The sequence below is a fragment of the Trachypithecus francoisi genome, unplaced genomic scaffold (genome assembly GCF_009764315.1).
Source record: "Trachypithecus francoisi isolate TF-2019V2 unplaced genomic scaffold, Tfra_2.0 Lachesis_group6, whole genome shotgun sequence".
NCBI classification, from domain to species: domain Eukaryota; kingdom Metazoa; phylum Chordata; class Mammalia; order Primates; family Cercopithecidae; genus Trachypithecus; species Trachypithecus francoisi.
Genome location: NW_022681471.1, coordinates 105,102,003 through 105,124,026, shown reverse-complemented (window position 1 = coordinate 105,124,026; position 22,024 = coordinate 105,102,003). Strand labels below are relative to the sequence as shown.

General features: G+C 35.5%; 1 protein-coding gene across 1 annotated transcript in view; it reads right to left on the bottom strand.

The window, feature by feature from the left end:
• Window positions 1-22,024, bottom strand: part of DMD (dystrophin) — a 2,224,438-nt gene that overhangs the window by 1,673,468 nt on the left and 528,946 nt on the right. The window contains 2 exon segments of the mRNA XM_033201414.1: window positions 8,248-8,376; window positions 9,488-9,669. Coding sequence (XP_033057305.1) covers window positions 8,248-8,376; window positions 9,488-9,669 — 311 coding nt within the window.

Sequence of the window (22,024 nt, the reverse complement as noted above, 5' to 3'; positions counted from 1 at the left end):
GATGGATATAGAGGCAAAACTCTCAAAAAATTCCAGCAAACTTTAACAACACATTAAAAGGATCATACATCATGACCAAGTGAGATTTATCCTTGGGATACAAGGATGGTTCAACATGAAAATCAATTAGTTTGATACACCACATTAACAGAATAAATAAGAAGTCACATGTTCATTCCATTAGATGCTGAAAACTTGTTCGGCAAAATTCAACACAATTTCGTTATTTAAAAAAAAAACCCATTAAACTCTCAACAAACTAGGAATAGAAGGAAATTGCTTCATTATAAAAGTCATATATAAAAAGATCGCAGCTCATATCATAACAACTGCGAACTGACAGGATTTTCTATGAAATCAGGAACAGGAGAAACAAGGTAATTATGCCCATTCTTGCCACTTCTACTGATGGCAATACTGGAAGTCCTTGCTAGAATAATTAGGAAAAAAAATTTAAAGGTATATAAATCAGAAATGAAGAATATATTCCTATTTACAGATGACAATCTTATGAATAGAAAACCCTACAATCCATTAAAAACACTAGAACCAATTAGAAAATCAGTCAAGTTGTAGGATACAAAATCATACAAAATTAGTTGAGTTTCTTTGCACTAATAATGAAAAGGAAATTAGGAGACAAATTCCATGTACAATAGCACCAAAAAGAAAACAGTGATAAACTAAAGAGGTCAAAGAGAATGCACTGAAAACTATAAAACATCGATGAAAGAAATTAAAGATGACAAAATCAAATGGAAAGATATCCTACATTCATGGATAGAAGGACTTAAAACTGTCATTATATATTCAAAGCAATTTACAGAATATAATCTTTATCAAAATTCCAATGGCATTTTTCACACAGAGAAAAACTCTGAAATGCATATGGAATCACAAAGAATCCCAAATGGCTAAATCAACTTGAGAAAGAAGTAGAAAATTGGAGGTATCACACTTCCTGATTTCAAATATATTACAAAACTACAGTAATTAAAAATAAATTGTATTGTCATGAAGACAGACATACAGACCAATGGAACAGAATAGAGGGCCCAGAAATAAATCTACACATATAGGGTTAACTGATACTCCACAATAGAGCCAAGCATACATAAGGAGGAAAGGATAATCTCTTCTACAAATGGTGTTGGATAAAACTGGATATCCACATGCAAAAGAATGAAATTGGATGCTTATCTTATGCCATATGCAAATATCAACTCCGAATGGATAAAATATGTAAATGTAAAACCTCAATCCATAAAACTCCTAGAAGAAAACATTGGAAAAATCTTGTGACATTCATCCCGGCAATTATTTCATGGATATGACACTAAAAGCACAAGCAACAAAAACAAAAAATACTATTGATACTACATAAAACTAAAATTCTGTTCAGAAAAGAAAACAACACTGTGAAAAGGCAATCTATGGAATGGGAAAAATACAAACCATATGTATACATTATGAGAATTATTTCTAATTCAGAGCTATTAGGAGAGTTAAATATAATGAATTATATAAAGACTATTTCATGGTATAGCTACATTCTAGTTATCAAAAATAGCAACCAATATCATGACTACTATTTTAAATACATCAGGACTTAGATAAGATTTTGTGGTCAGACCTGAAGACCTTATATTAACAGCTGGTTATTTTCTAAAATATATAAAGAACTCCTACAACTCATTGGCAAAAAAAAAAAAAAAAAAACCTAAAAACCTAATTAAAAACGGACTAAAGGCTTGAATAGACATTTCTCCAAAGATGACACCCACATGGCCAACAGGTGTATGAAAATATGTTCAACATTATGAATTATCAGGGAAATGTGAAATGAGAAGCAGAATGAGCTATCACATTTATACCTGTTAGATGCCTACTATTAAAAATTGCATTAGTGAGGATGTGGAAAAATTGCAACTACTGTACATTGTTAGTGAAGTAAAAAATGGCATGGCTATTATGGAAAATAATATGGTGGTTCCTCAAAAAATTAAAAACATAACTACCACTTGATCTAGCAATCTCACTTCTGGATATTTACCCAAAAGAATTGAAATCAGGATCTTGAAGGGATACCTGCAATCCCATATTCATTGCAACACTATTCACAATAGCCAAGATGTGGAAACATCCTCAGTGTCCGCTGATGGATGAGTGGATAAAGAAAATGTGGTATACACATACAAGAGATTATTATTAATATTCTAAAAGAATGAGATCCTGCCACGTTAACAACATGGATGAACCCTAAGGACATTATGGGAAGTGAAATAAGACAGTCACAAAAGGACAAATACTGCATGATACTACTTATAAGAGGTATGTAAAATAAGCTGATCAATCAGAGAATGAAGTAATAGTTGCTAGAGGCTTTGGAGAGGAGGAAATGGGAAGCTGTTAATTAACAAAGGTTCAGTTATCAAAGATGAGAAAATTCTCAAGTTCTATTGTACAACTTATGCCTATAGTGAATAATGTTGTATTTTACACTTAAAAATCAGTTAAGAGGGCAAATCCCATGTTAAGTGTTCTTACCACAATAAAGTAAGATTTCGAAAGAAGTTAAAGGATAAGAGTGTATCTGTTGAAAATAACATCACATATATTCACTTAAGGTTCTTTCCAGTTTTAAAATTCTACTCAGAAGTCTTCAGTGTACCAATTTACAGAGTTGACTAAAACCTAACAATTCTGTTTCTGGGTCACTTGTTCAGTCACATCAGAAAGTATAAAGGCTTCCTCAAAGCAAATCAATGATAATTTTAATCTAAGGAGTGGTCCCCACTAGCTGACTTTGCATCCTCTGTTTGCCAATTACTTTCTACAATCTGCGTACAGTCTGAGGGACAAGCTGTGTCAGGAGGGGCAATGGCAGAGATAAGAGTGAAAAATCTCCTCTCCCTCATCCCCTCCCAACACAGGATTGCTGGATGTGGAATCACCTAGAAGTGCTTTTTCTGCTTTGTAAAAGGCATTACTATGTTCCACTCTGCATGGTTCCAAGATTGTTCCTCAGCAACCTCATAACTAAAAAGGATATCCTTTTCCCTTGGAATCTTTTACTTGGTATATTAACTTGCCAAACTCTATACAGGTTGTGAGTTTGTTTATAAATCAGAATCCAGGCTATCTCTTCTCATAGAAGTGCTAATAAAAATATAAAAATTTTCTCAGATCAGACCACAAAATCTTATCTTCTGAAGTATCTAAAGTAGTAATCATATTGGTAATTTTTTTTTTTTTTTTTTTTTTTGAGAACTTACAATGTGCTTATGTCATGGAATGTTTTTTATATAATTCATCTCATTTAACTCTCCTAATAGCTCTATGAGATAGAAATAGTTTCAATAATACACATGAGGAAACTGAGGCTCAGAGTTCAAGAAATTCTCTCAAGGTCACATAACAAGTAAGTAATAATGAAGGCTCTTAAAAGTAGAAGTTGGGGGGCAGAAGAGTGTAGGTCAGAATGATGTCATGTGAGAAAGACTCAATTTGCCCTTGTCTGCTTTGAAGTTGAAAGGCAGCCATGAGCCAATGAATGTGGTCAGCCTCGAGAAGCTAGAAAAGCCATAGAAATAGATTCTCCTCTTCAGCCTCCAAAAGGAAGGCAGCCCTACTGATATGTTAATGTTAGTGCAATGAGATCTGTTTTAAACATCTGAACTACAGAACTATAAAATAATGAATATGCGCTGTTCAGGGCCACTAGGTTTGTAGTTGTTGCATCAAAAATTGAAAGCTAATACACAGACACATGATTAGTTATCAGGATGGGATAATTTAAAAGAAGTATGTTTTTGTTTCTGTGGCCATCAACTATTCACAGTAGTGTTTTGAGACAGAGTCTTGCACTGTCACCCAGACTGGAGTGCAGCGGCCAATCTCAGCTCACTGCAACCTCTGCCTCCTGACTGCAAGTGATTCTCATGCCTCAGCTTCACAAGTAGCTGGGATTACAGGTGTGTGCCACCACACCCAAATACTTTTTGTGTTTTCAGTAGAGACAGGGTTTCGCCATGTTGGCCAGGCTGGTCTCAAACTCCTAGCCTCCAGTGATCTGCCTGCCTCCGCCTCCCAAAGTGCCGGGATTACAGGCATGACCCACTGCACCCAGCTCTCAGTATTTTTTTTTTAAGTGTTACAATGCAGGTAGCCTTACACTTTTACTGTCATTTGAACCTACTGTAATCAGCAACACCTCCAAACACACACACATGCACGCACCACTGAAATTGTTCTTATTAAAGTGGATATAAACTAGAGTGAGCACGTAACTTACTGGTCTAAATGGGCAAGTTTTAAGAGTGAATAGTAATTCCATTGTAGTAACTGCTATATATTAGGATTTCCCAGATATCTTACACTACTGATGTTTTGCTAAATTCACCGAATAATTTTCAATCATCAAGTTATTTGAACTAACCAGCAATATTGAATGTAGTTAGACATCTTCCTTCCCCGAAAACACTTTCTTCTGAATTCCAGAATACCACATCATCTTTTCCTTTCTTTTCAGCTTTTACTCTCCCCTTCTAGCCACCCTTTTCAGCCCCTTTGCTGATGCCTCATCATATATACATCTAGAGACCTCTTATCTGTCTATACATTTTTCCTTGGTAATCTTATCCTGGCCAATGGATTTAAATACTATCAATATATTGACTTCTAAATTATTATCCTCAACTCTGATCTTAGATCTCCTTTCTTTACATGCATTCATAGCCTCACAGGCACTTCAAGATTAATATGTTTAAAACTGAAATCCTAATGTTCAACTCCCAAACCTGTTCCTTCTACAGTCTCACCCATCTTGGTTTGTGGCAACTCTATTTGGCCAGTTGCTTAAGAAAGAAACCTCACAATAATCCTCGGTTTCTCTAATTATTTCCTAAGTCACATCTACTGCATGAGGAGGCAAACGACTTTGATGAAATATTGGCCTCCAATTCTGCTACCAGATATGCTGTGCTAGAGATTATGAAACAGAAAAGCTCACATGTAAAATTAAAATGCTTATATCATACATTTATTTTTATTATTTATTTTTGAGACAGAGTTTCACTCTTGTTGCCCAGGATATAATGCAATGGCACGATATCAACTCACTGCAAACTCCACCTTCCGGGTTCAAGTGATTCTCCTGCCTCAGCCTCCCAAATAGGTGGGATTACAGGCGTGCACCACCACACTCAGCTAATTTTGTATTTTTAGTAGAGATGGGGTTTTACCATGTTGGTTCAATTGGTCTCGAACTCTGACCTCAGGTGATCCACCCACCTTGGTTTCCCAAAGTGCTGGGAGTACAGGCGTCCGCCACCACACACGGCCCTACCATTTATTAAATGAGTTAAAAACATATGGCAAGAGGAAAGAGATCCGGAGGATAATAAAATTAGAATAAATTCAGACACAGATTGTTTTGTATGTTTATGTGTCACTTGGTCCAATAACAGTACCTGGCACATAGTAGGTGATTAAAAAACAAGTGCTAAATAATCAAATGTATGAATACTGCTCTACGTGTGAGTAACCCAATATACAAGAATCACAGGAGAGAAAGTGCAGTGTCACCCTAGTATAATGAGGATGGGCATGGAGTTGGATAAATGTAAATTTGAATTCAGGTTCTGTCACTTACTAATTAGGCCTAGAAATATAAATTAAGTTGGCCTATTTAAAACAAAGACAAAAGCACTCCGAGCTAAGGGAAGCATAAAAGCTAATATGGAAAATTTGGGGGCACCTGCGTAGGATAACAAGTGACTCAATTTGGTTGAAGAAAACATGAAATACATGTGTAATGAGCATAAAAGCATAAATTATTAATATATCATAAATCTTTTTGAGGCAGTTTAGCAGAGTAGCCTTGTTATATGGGCAAAATTAAGTGGAAAAAAATTGTGAATATTATTAGGACTGTGAATAACATAAAAAAATGGACAAGAAACTCTAATAAATTTCACTTGGAGACATAGTAGGTTTGAGATATTAGTGGACATCAAGGTATAGATACACAACACAGAGTTGAAAATGAATTGAAATGTGGCTATAACTCAAAGATTGGGAGTGGTGAAGACAGAGATACAATGATCATGTGCATACAGATTGAATACAGATTGCATACAGATTGAGGCCAGGAGATTAAATCATTAATTATTAAATTACGTTAAGAGAACAAGTACACAGATAAGAAGGCCAAGACATCTCCTATGAGATTCATAAGCTAAGGAAGTTGGAAGAGCAGAAACAGCCAGATACTCAAAGACACAGAATAGTCAGAGAGGAAGAACCTGCTGAGTGTAGAGGCTGAGAAAAATGTTTCTTCAGTGGTAGAAAGTTAGGAGAGCTGAATAAAAGCCATTTGGCTCTGTGACTAAGAATACTTATTTGTTGAATAAATAAATGAACAGTTAAAGCAGAGTGATGTGTTTGGGGAGTGGGGACATGCACGTTTTTCCCATAGGGGACAGTCACCCGCATGGCTCTCTCTTATAGAGGACTTTATTTTTCTATGTAGACCACACTTTAATAAAACTTTCTGATGGCATCAGATCCAGCCTGTCTTGACTTCATTCGAAGTAGAGCAGGTACAGCCTATAGCGGCAGTGTAAGCTCAGTCCTTTTGACACTTTTGAAATTAATGTTCTTAGTGTGAATAAAGGCATACACTTATCAAAGCTAACTACATGTAACATCATCTTCTGATATGCTTCTTTAGTAACAGTCAGAATATATCATTCCTCCTCTCTTGTGATTTGTGCTGTGTCTTTTCCAAAGGATAAACGTTATACTGATTTGAATGCCTTATTTTAAATAAAACAGGTAAGTGAATTTGTTGATTTATCTGTAATTTATGACATATAATGTATTTGGTAATATTTACACAAAGGTAGAATGAGCAGAGTCTAGCAAGATGTAAGTCCATTTGTAATTACTTCATTAAGGAGTCATACCTGAGCAATGCCTTAATGAGGTGGTGATGAGGTGAAAATGTGCTACCAGAATAGGCATTGCAGAAAACCTAGAAAAGGCAGCTCAGTAAAGTGATGAGAGGGGGGGAAAAAAACCCTCTATCTTTGCTTGGTGTATGCTCCTTAATTTTAGGAGGTGGCACTTATTCCTTAAGTCTTGGTGATTTCAATGGGGGCAATGGTATAAATAGAGTCTAGAGAGTCGATGGAGAGTCAAGAGGTCCAGAATGAGAGGGAGTGAGAAGAGAGCTTTCCAAGTAAGCTAGCCAAGGATGGAGGTCGTAACTATTTCAGAGTTTAGAATTTTTAGTTAATGCATCAATTAACTGTCAAATAAATTACTAATTAAATGCACACCACTATCTTAAAAAAATCGAATCTCCAAAAATGTACACATTTTTTAACCAATACGATCAGGTCTATCATTTTTAAACTCTCATTCATAGCGTAGTTTTGATAAAAATCACATCTTCTAGCACGTTTCAAATTGGCTCTGCTGAGCAAAATCAATCGTTTTTGTTAAAAAGTAATTCTTGCAAATCTAGCAATCTTAGCGCATCTCATTCCCACACTGTAATCTCTACAAGGGTATTTCTTGTATGTTGGATTCCATACAATATTGCAAGAGTGGAAAACTCCACTGAGAGGCTTCCTCATACAGAAAGTACGAAACATTGCCTGGAATATGACCTGCTTTGAGTATGATTTTTTCTTATAAATACTACAGAGCCTGCTATAAACAAGTTTAAATTAGCAAAATCAAAGGAGAGCATATGAAGAAGCATGCAGTTGCATTTTTCTTACACAGAATATATATTTTAGAATGAATATAAAAAATAATTCACTTGTAGTATATGTATTTTCTTTATGTATATCTAATCTCCCCAAATAGTGTAATTAGCAATTTTCACAGCTTTGCCCACACTTTTGAAGTTACATATATAAACCTTTTAATGAGCCTCATGTTTTTTATAACTATAATAGCCTTTGTCAAAGAGAACCTTAGAAGTTATTACATAATGAAAGTAGAAATCATTATTATGGGAATTCATATTTATGAAGAATCATCATATAGTAAACCTAGAGAAGTCTCAATAACAAAGTAGAATCATATGAGGGAATCAGTAAAACTGGGAAAAATCGAAACAGCTCTTCACGGGGAGATAAAAAGCACTGAAAAATTCAAGCAAGTAAAAGCAGTGTTAGATTATCTTGGAAGCAGTTCTCTGGTTTGTACAACAGAGAGTAAATGTTGACAGACCTGTGAAGGAAATGGGCTCCGTGTAGGGTCAGCGGTGGTGACATAAGCAGCCTGTGTGTAGGCATAGCTCTTGAATCGAGGCTTAGGGGAAGAAGTTTTCTCATAGCCCTGTGCTAGACTGACTGTGATCTGCAGAGAAGGGTTTGGGGGAGTGGATAGAGAGGAGGAGGAAAAACCATAAGTAACCCGAAAGGACTACTTTCCAACATGGTAGAAAACAGAACATTAAATGGAAACGGTGAGATTCAATGTTTAATACTAAACATATATAAATGATATTAGAAACTGGTATACTCCCAGAATTATGGCACTTAATGTCATGTTGGAGAGTGAATGATCTGGGAAGATATGAGCATGCTATTTAACCATGGGGATTCCATAGTAACACAACTCCAACATTGATATGGGATGGTACTCTTCAACCTGGCAAAAACAGGCATCCAAGAGCAATTTTCTCTAAATCCAAAGTAACTAAAACCAGAATTCATCAGGTCCATACCCTGGAAAGGACTAAAGATTTCATAAGCTAATACAGAGCTAGCTCAGTAAAGTGAGAGAGTTTGGCCTAAAAGCTTTCCACACATTCCAACAGAAATGTTGCTAAAGGTTTCTTCACTATTGCTTGTGCCTGAGAAAGCACAGGAAAACATCCAAACTATCCACGGTTCAGAGAAAGAACAAGCCAATGTCAAGGAAGAACCCCAGTGAATTCTATACAGTTATATAATGAAGAATTTCATCATGTTTTTCTTTAATGTTTATTTGAAATATTTTAAACCACTTTTCTATTTTCAAAGTTGTTATCTGAATAATCAAAATCTGATTTTGTACATCATATTGCCATAAAGCATTTTTAATGATTAAAACAGTATTTCCCTTTACTCTTTCTCTAGCTCTTTGTTCTAGTTGATGAAGATGTTAGAGTTTAATATGTACATAAGTTTGCCTTTCATTTCATTGTGTGTTATACAACGGAAATGTAATATATTATGTTCTATATTCCTATGATATGATACATATCAATAGTATTTTTTAAATATGTTTGAAAAGAATATTGTATAATGAAGCAAAACTGAAAAGGTTTACATAGTCTGTCTTCTGTATATATACATACATTAGGCTTTGTATATATACATGTGTATACATATATACTCGTTTTATATATATGTGCACATAATACCTACAAATGCGTATAAAATAGAAAACATCTTGAATATTACCTGTCCTTTGGACACTTTACCTGTTGAGAATAGTGCATTTGATGATGTAATTGAAAATGTTCTTCTTTAGTCACTTTAGGTGGCCTTGGCAACATTTCCACTTCCTGGATGGCTTCAATGCTCACTTGTTGAGGCAAAACTTGGAAGAGTGATGTGATGTACATTAAGATGGACTTCTTATCTGGATAGGTGGTAGCAACATCTGTAAGCACATAAACACTACACGTTAATTCTTGGTTTCTGTATTTGAGACTCTGAAAGGATAATGAACAAATCAATGTTACAGGAAGATGATAGATTAATGAACACTTAGTTGGCCATGAATGTCCTCCAGAGACGAATTAGAACATGATAATCAGGCCTAAAATGTCTTCCAATTTGGCAGACCAATGAGATGAGCAGTAAAGTTAATTTCTTTTCCTTGTTCATATGAAAACTTTATTCTACATTACTTTTTCCTAAGTCAAATTGCCAGGCTAGCCCATCTAACAGAGTAGCTTTCATTAGGTAAGAAACAAAAATAAAAGATTACATTTTCCTTTCCATGGAAAGTTATATTAACATGTCAATTCAAATGGTGCAGTGGTAATTAAACAATTACACAAAATGGCTTAATGCTTTGGTTCTCAGTAAAGAAACCTTATACCTTTTAATTGAATGCTGCTGATATTAAAGTATGCAGAGAGCTAAATATGTCTCTGTGCTGAAATGAGTCATGTATCCACAATATAAACAGAAAAATACCATATAATGATTTTTAATATTCCTTGTATATTAAAAATATTTGCTTACATTATGGCCCATCTGATAAAGTAGAATGTTTTCCTTCCCAGACATTAGAGATAAATGTAAAAGTCCTACACATTAAGTTGATCTGACTTCACGTCCTTTGCCACATCCAGAGGGTGAATGAAATCCAGCATTTAAAGTCAATAATAATTTGTAATAACACATATAAAGTGGCAGCTCCTTCAAAAGATTCATTTGCTACTTCGCATTACAATTAGTTACTGCACTCATTCCAGTGAACCAAGATGTAAAGTAACCCTTATGTGAAGTATGTCATTAATACTAGAAAGTGTTAAAACGTAAGTTCATCCTTTAAAAAGAAGGAAATTTTGTCATTGAGGCAACATTTGTAAATCTGGAGGATATTAAGTGAAATAAGCCAGGCACAGAAAGACAAGTACCACATGATCTCACTTACACATGGAATCTAAAAAGTTGAATTCATAAAAGTAGACAGTAGAATGGTATTTACCAGGGGCTGTGGGGTAGGGATTGGGAGATGTTGGTCAAAGTCACAACATTTCAGTTAGACAGGAAAAATAAGTTCAAGAGATCTATTGTACAACCTAATTAATAATAATGTATTGTATTCCTAAAAATTGCTGTGAGGATATTAAGTGTACCCACCATGAAACATGATAAGCATATGAAGTAATGCATGTATTAATTAGTTCAATTTAGCCACTCCGGAATGTATACATATTTCAAAACATGTTATACATGACAAATGTATGCAATTTTAGTTTTTAAATAATTAATCAATATAAAAATCAAAGATAAAAGCTAAACATAAATCCTGGCAGGAGGTCAAGGCAATGTGGTAATGCATTTTCCTTGCCATACATTTATCTTAACTACTAGTAAGAGATCTGTATTCAATTTGTATATTCTAATCAGGTGTTCTGACTATAAGTGAAAAAGCCAAGAGTAAAGTCTCAAGTCCATTAGCACAAAGGGAGGTTGAACAAGTGACTTCATCAATTCTTTTGCAAGTATCAGAACCATGATTAATCAGAACAACTATTTTTAAAAAGAGTTACAGGAGAGGGAAAAATTAATGTTCCTTGGTCCACTTCTATCCATAGAATAATATAGTGCTTCTCAATTTTTAATGTACATATGAATCACCTGGGGATCTTTTAAAACTACAGAATCTGATTCAGTAGATCAGCGGTAGACCCTGTAGCTCTGCATTTGCAATAATCTCCCAAGTGATGCTGAAACTGCTAGCCTGCTACTTTGTGAATAAGGGCCAAAAACATTACTTACAAGCAGACTGTTACATCATCTCCCATTTTATTGTTTTATTCATTTATTCAAATGATACTTATTGGACATTTCAATGCACAAGCCTGAGAGGTACAAAGTTATACAACACATATGCTCAACTTATTATACTTTAATTAGCCAACAAATGGTCAAAGTAATTTTTACAAGTACTTTTTAAAGAAGAACTAAATAATATTTTGTGCATGAACACTGCCTTCCTTAATCATCTTACTAACTTAGTTTGGAATTCTAAAGCCTACAAATCTCCAACTCATTTGGTAATTGTTTTACAAAATATTTGACCAATTGTTTCTTATATGGTGAATACTATACTTCACCGTATCTTGAAATTCTAGAAAACTTTCTTCCTTCTCACTAGTAACTAGTCAGCTTTACCTGTGATTAACATAACTTAGAGCTCTTTCATTTTTAGTATATTAAATAAAACCATGATGTGAGAAAACAAATTAAAAAGGGTTGACCTTGTGCCTATTCACTGCTGTGTTACAGGCATATGCATGTATGTTTGCCTCAAATATATGCCATGAGAAAAAGTAAAAAATGGCGAAAAATTGGCCAAGCATTTTTATTGCCCCAAGAAATCTCGTTGTAATAAACTTTATTTACATAAAACATGTGGACTGAATGCAACTATTCATGGCACTCATTACAAAAAATATGTACTTATTTAACCAAACTATTGACATTTTGCCCCAAACTATTACTATCACACTCTGAGATTATGTGGAATTCAAAACTGCCAGGAGGTAGAAATCAGTATTTTTTAAGAAAGGAATTTAGGTCTTCTAAAATATTTTGAATTTCGTCAACATATATTTTTAAGAAATCTATTATATTCAAAATATTTTAATGGATTATCCAAGAGATTTAAAAGAGAGAAAATTCATGAATTCTGCTTCCAATTTGAAATAAGAAAATAAATAATAAAAGTACAAAGTAATTGCATGGCTGAACAGAATTTAAAATGTGTTCCTCTAATTGGCACAACCAGTTCTTTAACATGTTCAGATTTTAAAAATCATATAATATTGGAGGATCAAGCAATTCTCTTTGAATAGGAAACTGAATTAATTATGCATAGGATTTCAATAGCCGGAAATGAGGGAATGGGGAAGAGTATTCCGGGTAGTGGGAGTATCTTGAGTAAAGACGCAGAGGTAGGGACACATTAGCCATGTCTTGGGAACAGTGGCTTTGTGTATCTTAGCCAGTGAGAGGAGAGTAGAGAAAACTAAGATGAAACTGGTAGATGGTCCGTAGAAAACTGAGGGAATATCAATAGCAAACTAGAAAATTCGGCCTTCATTCAATAGGTTGGAGAGTAAACACTTTTCGACAAGAGGGTGACATCATCAAAATTTTATTAAAGTAAATTCTTTAAGTACAGAATGGACTGCTGGAGAAAAACTTGAGAGAAATAAGAGGCTAGGACCATAATCCAGATAAAAAGTGCTCGAGATCTAAGGTAGAACTATGTATGGGGGAAAACAAGGCAATGTATGACAAAAATTCTAAGAGAGATCCAAAATGACTTCATTCAGTTTTCAAATCATTTACTCCACAGTTTTTGCAAATGCCTATATACAAAGTTATGTGCTACAGCCTGAGGATATAAAGATTAATAAACTAAGAATAAAACAAAGAAGGAAGAGGATGAAGGAGGAAGCTGATCGTTCTGCAGTCATGGTATCAAGTAGACACCAACAAGTTTCAATCTACCCTATTTATTCATTTAACAATTAGTTGCCTCTGTGATTGTTACCATGCTTCCCCCAGCCAACCAGCAGCAAATGCTCCCTTCTGAAAGTCTGCCAGAGTGGATTCACTTCAATGAACATAATTCTGAATTCAAACTAATTAAATATTGTCTCACCTGAAATACCATGCTTCTAAAGCTATCATCATCCTATTCCCAATTTGAAATTTTCTTAGATTGCTGGCCCTCTGATTCCCTCCAAAACCTAAGAATATGCTGCTTTCCGAGACTGTGGTTGACCAGCAGCGTTCCCTCTAAGTAAGATGTTATGAAGCTCAAATCCAATGTTTAGAAAACCTGTAAAGTTTGTTAAACCTTAATACTATTGCTGTATTGCATTTTTGTCATTTTTGTCATATTTTTGATGTTTCTATTATTAACACAAAAACAAACCTAGTTGTAGACCATTTGTATACTATTAACAGGAAGTCAGAAGACTTAGAAGGAAAAAGCAATTATCACTTAATCCATATTTGCTAAGTGATGTATGCACTATACAATATGCTTAGACTATGCTAGATTATGAGTATACAGCAGATGAGTCACCCCGTAATTATAAGCATTACTTTTTATGGGAAATCAAAATGAATTTTATGACTTGGGGGTAATCCTCATTTATGATGACTGCACTAAGGCCAATTCCTGGCACTCTGCAATCACCTAAGTATCTGTTAAGAAACTGAATACAGAGAACAGTTAAAGTCATAGAATTGATAAGAATTATGTAAGACAGTGACTAAAAGCAATGGTATGATAATGAGTACTATGAAGAATTTAAGGAGTATGAAATGATGGAATGTAATTTTTACTTTTTATTACAAGACATTAAGATTGTATGAAATGAGAGAAATGGCTGAATCCCCAAAATAAGAACTACAATTATATGAAAGTAATTTTGCACTAAGACTCTACTACATAAAATGTTCATTGACACTGGATTTTAATAATTGCTTATCTAATCTTTGAAGCCGTCTCAGAATGGAAATGGTGAGAACTCATAATACTGCTAGAGATTTTACTTTCTGAACAATAACACCGTTTCTGATGAGTGTTTCATATTTGAAACTACTATGGAACAAATAAATCATTTAGTGAAATTTGATCATTTTTCAAATAAAGAAGTTGAACCTCATGGTGGTTAGAAGGCAAGTTCAAAAACTAGTCAAAATAGGATAAGAACCCAGTCACTGCACTACACTGCCATGGTACCTTTAACCTCATTCTCTCACATTCTGTCTCAGTGTATTTGAAGACCAAGTATCTGAAAGTCATTATTCAAATAGTTACCTTGTAAGTAATGTGGTTCAATTACCAAACATGATCTCTATTTAGTAGTAGTGATTTACATTTCTAATAAGTGATGTATAACAGGAGATCGAGACCATCTGGCGAACACTGTGAAAACCCGTCTCTACTAAAAAATACAAAAAAAAACTAGCCGGGCGAGGTGGCGGGCGTCTGTAGTCCCAGCTACTCGGGAGGCTGAGGCAGGAGAATGGCGTGAACCCGGGAGGCGGAGCTTGCAGTGAGCTGAGATCCGGCCACTGCACTCCAGCCCCGGCGACAGAGCAAGACTCCGTCTCAAAAAAAAAAAAAAAAAAAAAAGACTAAACATACATAAAAATGAACCACTGAAATGCAAATTAGAGATGTGGGGTTTTAACTACGTTCCCTTGCCTAAAAAATTTGCAAAGAATTACAAAAGAATGATAATCTATGCTGCAGAGGTTTCAATGATTTGGCCAAACACCTACTTAGCTTGAAGAGTATCAGTTGTTTCTAATCTTATGAAAAATATTTTGGGAGTGTCTATCAAAACCTTAAAAAAAATCATATACTATGACCCATTAATTTTCCCTTAGGGTCCTGCCACAAGGAAATTATCAGAAATTTAAATAAAGATATATGTAAATATGATATAAAATTTAAACAGTATTTATAACACAAAAAGAAATATTTATCATACAAAAGAGGAAAAAGACCAATCCAAATAGCTTAATAGGTAGGGACTTAGGGAATAATTGAATATATAACTGTGTAAGAATATCACAAAGCCAGTCAAAATGTTCCTTTTGAAGGCTATCTGACAATATGTTAAAGTCAATACCTTACAGTGTAACATCAAAAGAGCAGAATTTACAATTTATGTAGAACAATTTTAGGAAAACACCTGGGAAAAAATACTTCAAGGTATCAGTAAAGTGGATGTGCTTGAGGGATTGAAAATAATTCCCTTTTAAAATTTTATTCTCTCTATATTTTCCAAACTCTTTATTCAACACATACTAATTTTGTAATAAATATATTCTGTTATAATAAAAGTATCCGCAAAGATCAAAAAATAAACAATAAAAGCAAAGTTGCACAAAGTTTGCTTTCAACATGCCCTCACCCCAAAAAAGTCAATGTGAGTAAGTTTGATGAAAGCAGTGCCTTCAACAAAACTAATCTCGGGCAGTCAATCTCAGGAAAGTCCGATTAGCTAGGTGCCGGGTGTAACCTTGAAACACTGCTGGGAAATCTAAAGAAGAGGCTCCACTATCTAAATTTCAGGCCAAGTTTCTGCCAAGGGACAGGCAGGAATTGAAATACTCACTCATAATGCACAGCATGTGTAATTGAAAGCAAGCAAGATTTCAAAGATAGCAGGAATAAATGTGCACTCACAAAGCTTTAGTTGGTCGGTGTTTTAAGAGTTTTATTAAACAACAACAAATGTGTGAGGATGTCATTTAGAAATCATGATGAGCATAAATCTCCCCACAGAGTTTGTATTAGGAAACAGAAACAAATAAATACATTCACTGAGAAAAGTAAAGGAGAAACTGGAAAGATGACACTTATGGTCATAAACTAGGCATAGTCAGAATGCTCAAAATATGAAAATAGAATGGCATATATGTTGGCACAAGCAAAACCTATGGTTGTAAACAATAACCTAATTCATGGATGTGATATTCTAAAGGACATTGTGCTGGAAGTAAAGTGGATTATTTTTTGAGGTTTGCAAATGAAGAGATTTATGTTATAATGTCATCTGATACCTAAATGCTGGAGCTTATAAGTTGTAGACCATATCGTAGCAATGGACTAATTCATTAAAGCATGATACTGTTATTTTCAGTATTTTGTATTCAGCACTGTATTGTACATAATTTTCTTCTTACAAGTCACTATATACAATGGATATACATTTTAATTAAAATTTGCACAACTCCTCCCATGTTAAATTTTTTAACATTCTGCAAAATATGTTTTGCCTTAGCTAAATTAAGTACTCCTTAACTAATCCATTTTTAGCACTTCATTCACTGATACAAGCAGTTGCTTTTATCATTTAGTAACAATGCTTCTCATTAAAAGACTGTAAAATATCATAATGAAAATAATTTGCATTGATGAAGATGATTGAATTTCATAAGATTAATAATGATAAAAAGTAATGGCCTATATTTATCCATGAGAAACACAAAACAATTTTCTCTTTTGAATATTCAATTATGCTTTTCAACATGCTTATGGTGTTAACTAACAGAAAACTATCACCATCTTGTCACAAGTGGAAAACAGTGGCTCAGGCTGGGCACTTTGGCTCATGCCTGTAATCCCAGCAATTTGGAAGGTCAAGGCAAGTGGATCGCCTGAGGTTAGGAATTCTACACCAGCCTAGCCAACAGGGTGAAACGCCCTCTCTACTAAAAATGTACAAGTTAGCCTGGCATGGTCACACATGCCTGTAATCCCAGCTATTCAGGAGAGAATCGCTTGAACCCGGGAGGAGGAGGTTATAGCGAGTTGAGATCAGGCCACTGCCCTCCACCCAGGGCGAGAGAGGGAGATTCCATTTCAAAAAAAAAAAAAAAAAATTAAAAAAAGAAAGAAAAAAACAAACAGTGACTCAAAATGCATAATACTTACCTAGAGCATAACAGAGAAAAAAGAAAAATCAGATGCTTTCAGAAGACTGATGCACTGAAAACTATTTGAGCTCCTGTTAAGCAATAAATTCTAAACCTACCAATACAAACAGAACTTATGTAGCCAATCCAGTAAGTAATGGTACCTGGAAGTATTGATAGTGATTGTAAAATCTACAGCTGGACACAGTGGCTCGCGCCTGTAATCCCAGCACTTTCCGAGGCTGAGGTGGGCGGACCACCTGAGGTCAGGAGTTCAGAAACAAGCCTGGCCAAGATGGTGAAACCCAGTCTCTATTAAAAACACAAAAATCAGCTGGGTTTGGTGGTGCATGCCTGTAATCCCAGCTACTCGGGAGGCTGAGGCAGGAGAATTGCTTGAACCAGGAAGGCAGAGAAGATGGTGAACCGAGATCGTGCCACTACACTCCAGCCTGGGCAACAGAGCAAGACTCGGTCTTGGAGGTGGGGAGAACAAAATACTCCATCAACATTTATTGAGTTACTACTTTGTGCCAGGCTGTATTTTAGTCTTTAATAATACAATGGTAAATAAATGAGCCCAGAGATACATTCTCATGAAAAAATGACTCTAATGGGAAAGGAAATTATGAATAAATAATATCAAAATTCTCAGTTTCCCATTTGCCACTGTATCCCTGCTTCATTGAATTGCCCTCTGTAAAAGCCCTCTTCGCTAAGATAGTTTTTGGGAATTAAATCAGAATGGAAGCTCTGCAGTGTTAATATCAAATATCCTGAGAGTGCCTCAGAACAAATGCACAGAAGCTGGTGGGGAAAAGTCAGTTAAATGAAAATCCATAACCAATCCTGACTTTAGAAATTTTAAATAAGACGTCTGTTAAGTTGAAAAGGTTTTCAAATACCAAATTTCTATGCCCCTAATCAACAGGAAAAGTTGTGTCTTTAAATTTCCAATTTCCAAATGCAGGAAATTTTCACAATTGTGTCTTTTGTCAAAACTGTCCTAACTTTATATATGTTGAAATATATTTTACTTAAAAAATACATCCTTGACTATTTAAATCCTTAGAACAGGGCCAGGCGCAGTGGCTGAAGCCTGTAATCCCAGCACTTTGGGAGGCCGAGACGGGCGGATCACGAGGTCAGGAGATGGAGACCATCCTGGCTAACACGGTGAAGCCCTGTCTCTACTAAAAAATACAAAATACTAGCCGGGCGAGGTGGCAAGCGCCTGTAGTCCTAGCTACTGGGGAGGCTGAGGCAGGAGAATGGCGTAAACCCGGGAGGCGGAGCTTGCAGGGAGTTGAGATCCGGCCACTGCACTCCAGTCTGGGCGACTGAGCAAGACTCCGTCTCAAAAAATAAAAAAAAATTAAAAAATAAAATAAATAAATAAATAAATCCTTAGAACCAATTTTTGGTATGTATCTTCTAAAACCAGGAGAGAAGACACTAACTTGACCTAACAAATGGAAGCTACTCAGTCAGCATGGGAGACTACAGATAGAAAAACATTTGTACTTTCTTACAATTCTCTCGACATGCCTGTTGTGGGAAGAACTATTAGGGTTTGCATTTGAGACGAAAGTATTTTGACTCAGTGACATTTAACTCTGCTTCCCTGATTGTCACCTGCGGTTTTCATGCTTTGCTTTTCACCTAACCAAATTGACTTTTCTTTCCTTGGGGCTAGAAAAAGTATAGTCAGTTTCAGAAGTAACTCCACCCCTTATCTTCCTCACTAACATAGTCTGTTTGTGAACCTTAATTGTCTACAGTGTTAGAAACTATACTTGATATACAGTGAGACTGGAATAAAGATGTTTATTTCATGTGACACAAATTTAATTGGTTATTATTCTTTCTGGTATGTTTTGGGATTTGAAAATATGCCTGATGACATAAGGGCAGTCTTTGAGCAAATTACTCAGCGATGACTAATTTAATGCAGACACTGTACAAAATGATCAGGTTTTTTTTTTTTTTTTTGAAACAAATATGATAAAAATGGACCCACTACATATAAAAGAGCTTAGCCTGTTGAGGCAAAAATACCTTGATCAAATCATGATCCTACCACTAATAGGTAAGGGATTGTGATAAAATTCACTAATTTCCCTTTGTCCCAGTTTTTATCTATAAAATGAGTCATATTAGTATCTTGCAAATAATTAGGGATGATGCTAACAGAGAAATGAATGCAAAGTAAATGCTCAATATCTATGATCTATATTTGTCATGATTTGTTTCCAACTGGCACATAATTGTAATTTATGGGTTTGCTTGCATTCATGCCTTCATCAAATATTTGTGGAATACCTACCATGTGTCAGACATGAAACCAGTTCACCAGGGAATTAATCACTGTTTATAATTAGAAAAGCTCCATTTCCTAATTCCTAAGGAAGAAATCAGTGGACCACTGGACAAACCAGATGGCATACAACACTGATGTGACTCTCTCAGCACAAAACATTTATGTGGGATGGTGTCATGGTGGCACCATATGTGATATACAACATCAGAATAAGGGATTCAGTGTTTAGCGGAACACCATCACACACAAACTTCACCAATGACAAGATAATTGATGGCAAATTAAGTTTTCTTTAACTGATCCAAAGTTTTCAGTAGTATTCTAAGTGAAAACTGAAACAGTGGCCAAACATCATACATTTGTGTATCTTTTAAGTGCTAATGGAGGCATGGTGATGAAATACACACAATAAAGAAGTAGCAAACTATAACGCATTTTCAAATTACAGAGATACGTTTTGCTTTTGACAGTACTTACGAAATTTTATTTGAGTTTGGAGTTTCTGGCTTCCACCATTAAATACAATAATATGCATGGATGACAAACAGCTTCCAATGTGAAAAAATTGCAATTTAGAAATGTGCAGAAGATAATTGTTTGGACGAACAGAGAAGGAGGCAAGATAGTGCAGTTCCGGGTTCTTCACCATCAGCTTTCCCGGGCCAGGGAAAGACACAGGTCGACTGCGCAGGTGCCACCCGACCTCCAAAGGAGAAAAACCGGAACCCGCCTAGCCACGCCTACCGCCCGGCCCCCAACCCGCCTATGTCCCGCCCACTGCCCTCCCACTCCCAGGCCCAGGACATAAAAGCCGCTCCCAGCGGGCGCACTACGCGCACTTCCTCAGCCCTCACTCCCGTCGGGACTGTAGGAACTCCGCCGAGAGCTCCACCAGGTGACTCCCCCGGCCTCCCCGGCAGGAGACCTACGGACCTCACCCCTCCCCCACACCTTCTTTCTGAAGCTGGGGGACCAAAAATAAATGTGCAGTTTTGCTCCTAGCCTTGCCTACTCGCTGGTCATTTAATACTCGCCCTGGTTTCCTAGAAAGCAAATCAGCTTCCTGGAAAGCAAATCAATAATCACATGTGAAGCAATGATGGAGAAAGCACAAGTCAAAAAGACAATAAGCATCAAAAAGCATATAACACAAATCTGATGACGATAAGGGATAACTTTTATAAAAGAGAAGGTAATCAACGATGTTAAGAATGCGTAAGACATAGCTGAGACTGATTTTCATTAAAATGTGTATACTATATTTTTGAATATTGAATATAATTTGATATATGTGTTAAAAAATACCACCCTCCATGCCCTATAAAGTACATCATGACCCAATCCTTCACACTTTGCTAAAAGCACTCTAATGTCATCCCTCTTTCTCTTTCACACATTGGTCTTGTTTTGTTTGTGCATCTCAAATACCAAAGGCCATTTTACACCTCTTCATCTTCACACTTGCTGCTCTTTTACCTAAAATACTTTCTCGTTTTGCATTTTTGATTTATTCTCACCCATTAGGTCTTAACTCATATGGCACCTCTTCAGAGATGCATTTGATATCCCGTTTTAAGAAGCCCACCCCCTTTCCCTTTATTTTACATTGATTTCCTTTACATTGCTTGTCACAAACTGTCATTATTATGTTTATATTTATATTACTATAAGAATATAAAAACCACAACGGCAGGAACTTCCTTTAGCTTGTTTTACCAATGACTGAGAAGTAGTAGGTACTCAATATTTGTTAAATCAGTAAATGAATGAAGAGATAACCTTTTGGGAATAAAGGTTCATTTTCATGGTCTGCACCCCATGAATGTAGAGTAAGACACATGTTGAAAATTGAGCACTGGTTGAAGGCACAGAAAGCACATAGCAAGGAACAGGAGCAGGCTGTATTTTTCTCCCTACAAAATTATGCAAAGGAGATTCAGTTTGGTATAGAATTAGTTTTCATCAAGCATCAATTACATACAAGAACTTTTATTATGTTTTTTCCATTTAAACTTCACCACTCTCTTGTGAGTTAAGAATACAGCCCAAGGTCATACAACCAGTAAGTGACAGTCTGATTAAAGTGGAAAAAAAAATAGACTCCTTGGTTTGCATCCCAGTTCTTTCATTTTGTGACCTTGGATAAGGTTAAGCATAATGTACCTCAGCTTCCTATTGTATTGCAAAAGTTTCTTATTGATCACATTCCCAAAAATAAGACTTGATTTGAAGATGATCTCATGCTTTAGAAACTGTATCAGATTACTTTTTAAGTGATAGGGAAAGAAGCATTAATTTCTAAATTAGAGAGCATTAGCAGGTTAATCAAGAAGCCTATGAGCGACGATGACAAAGTTGGTACATTTTAAATTCAGATTGAAAATACTCAAGCTAATACTCAAGACACAGGAAAACAAATGTTTTATTCATTGTTCTAAACTTTGGCATATACACTACAAAAATCACACCGTGCTTTACAAAAATATATTTTCAAAAATAATAT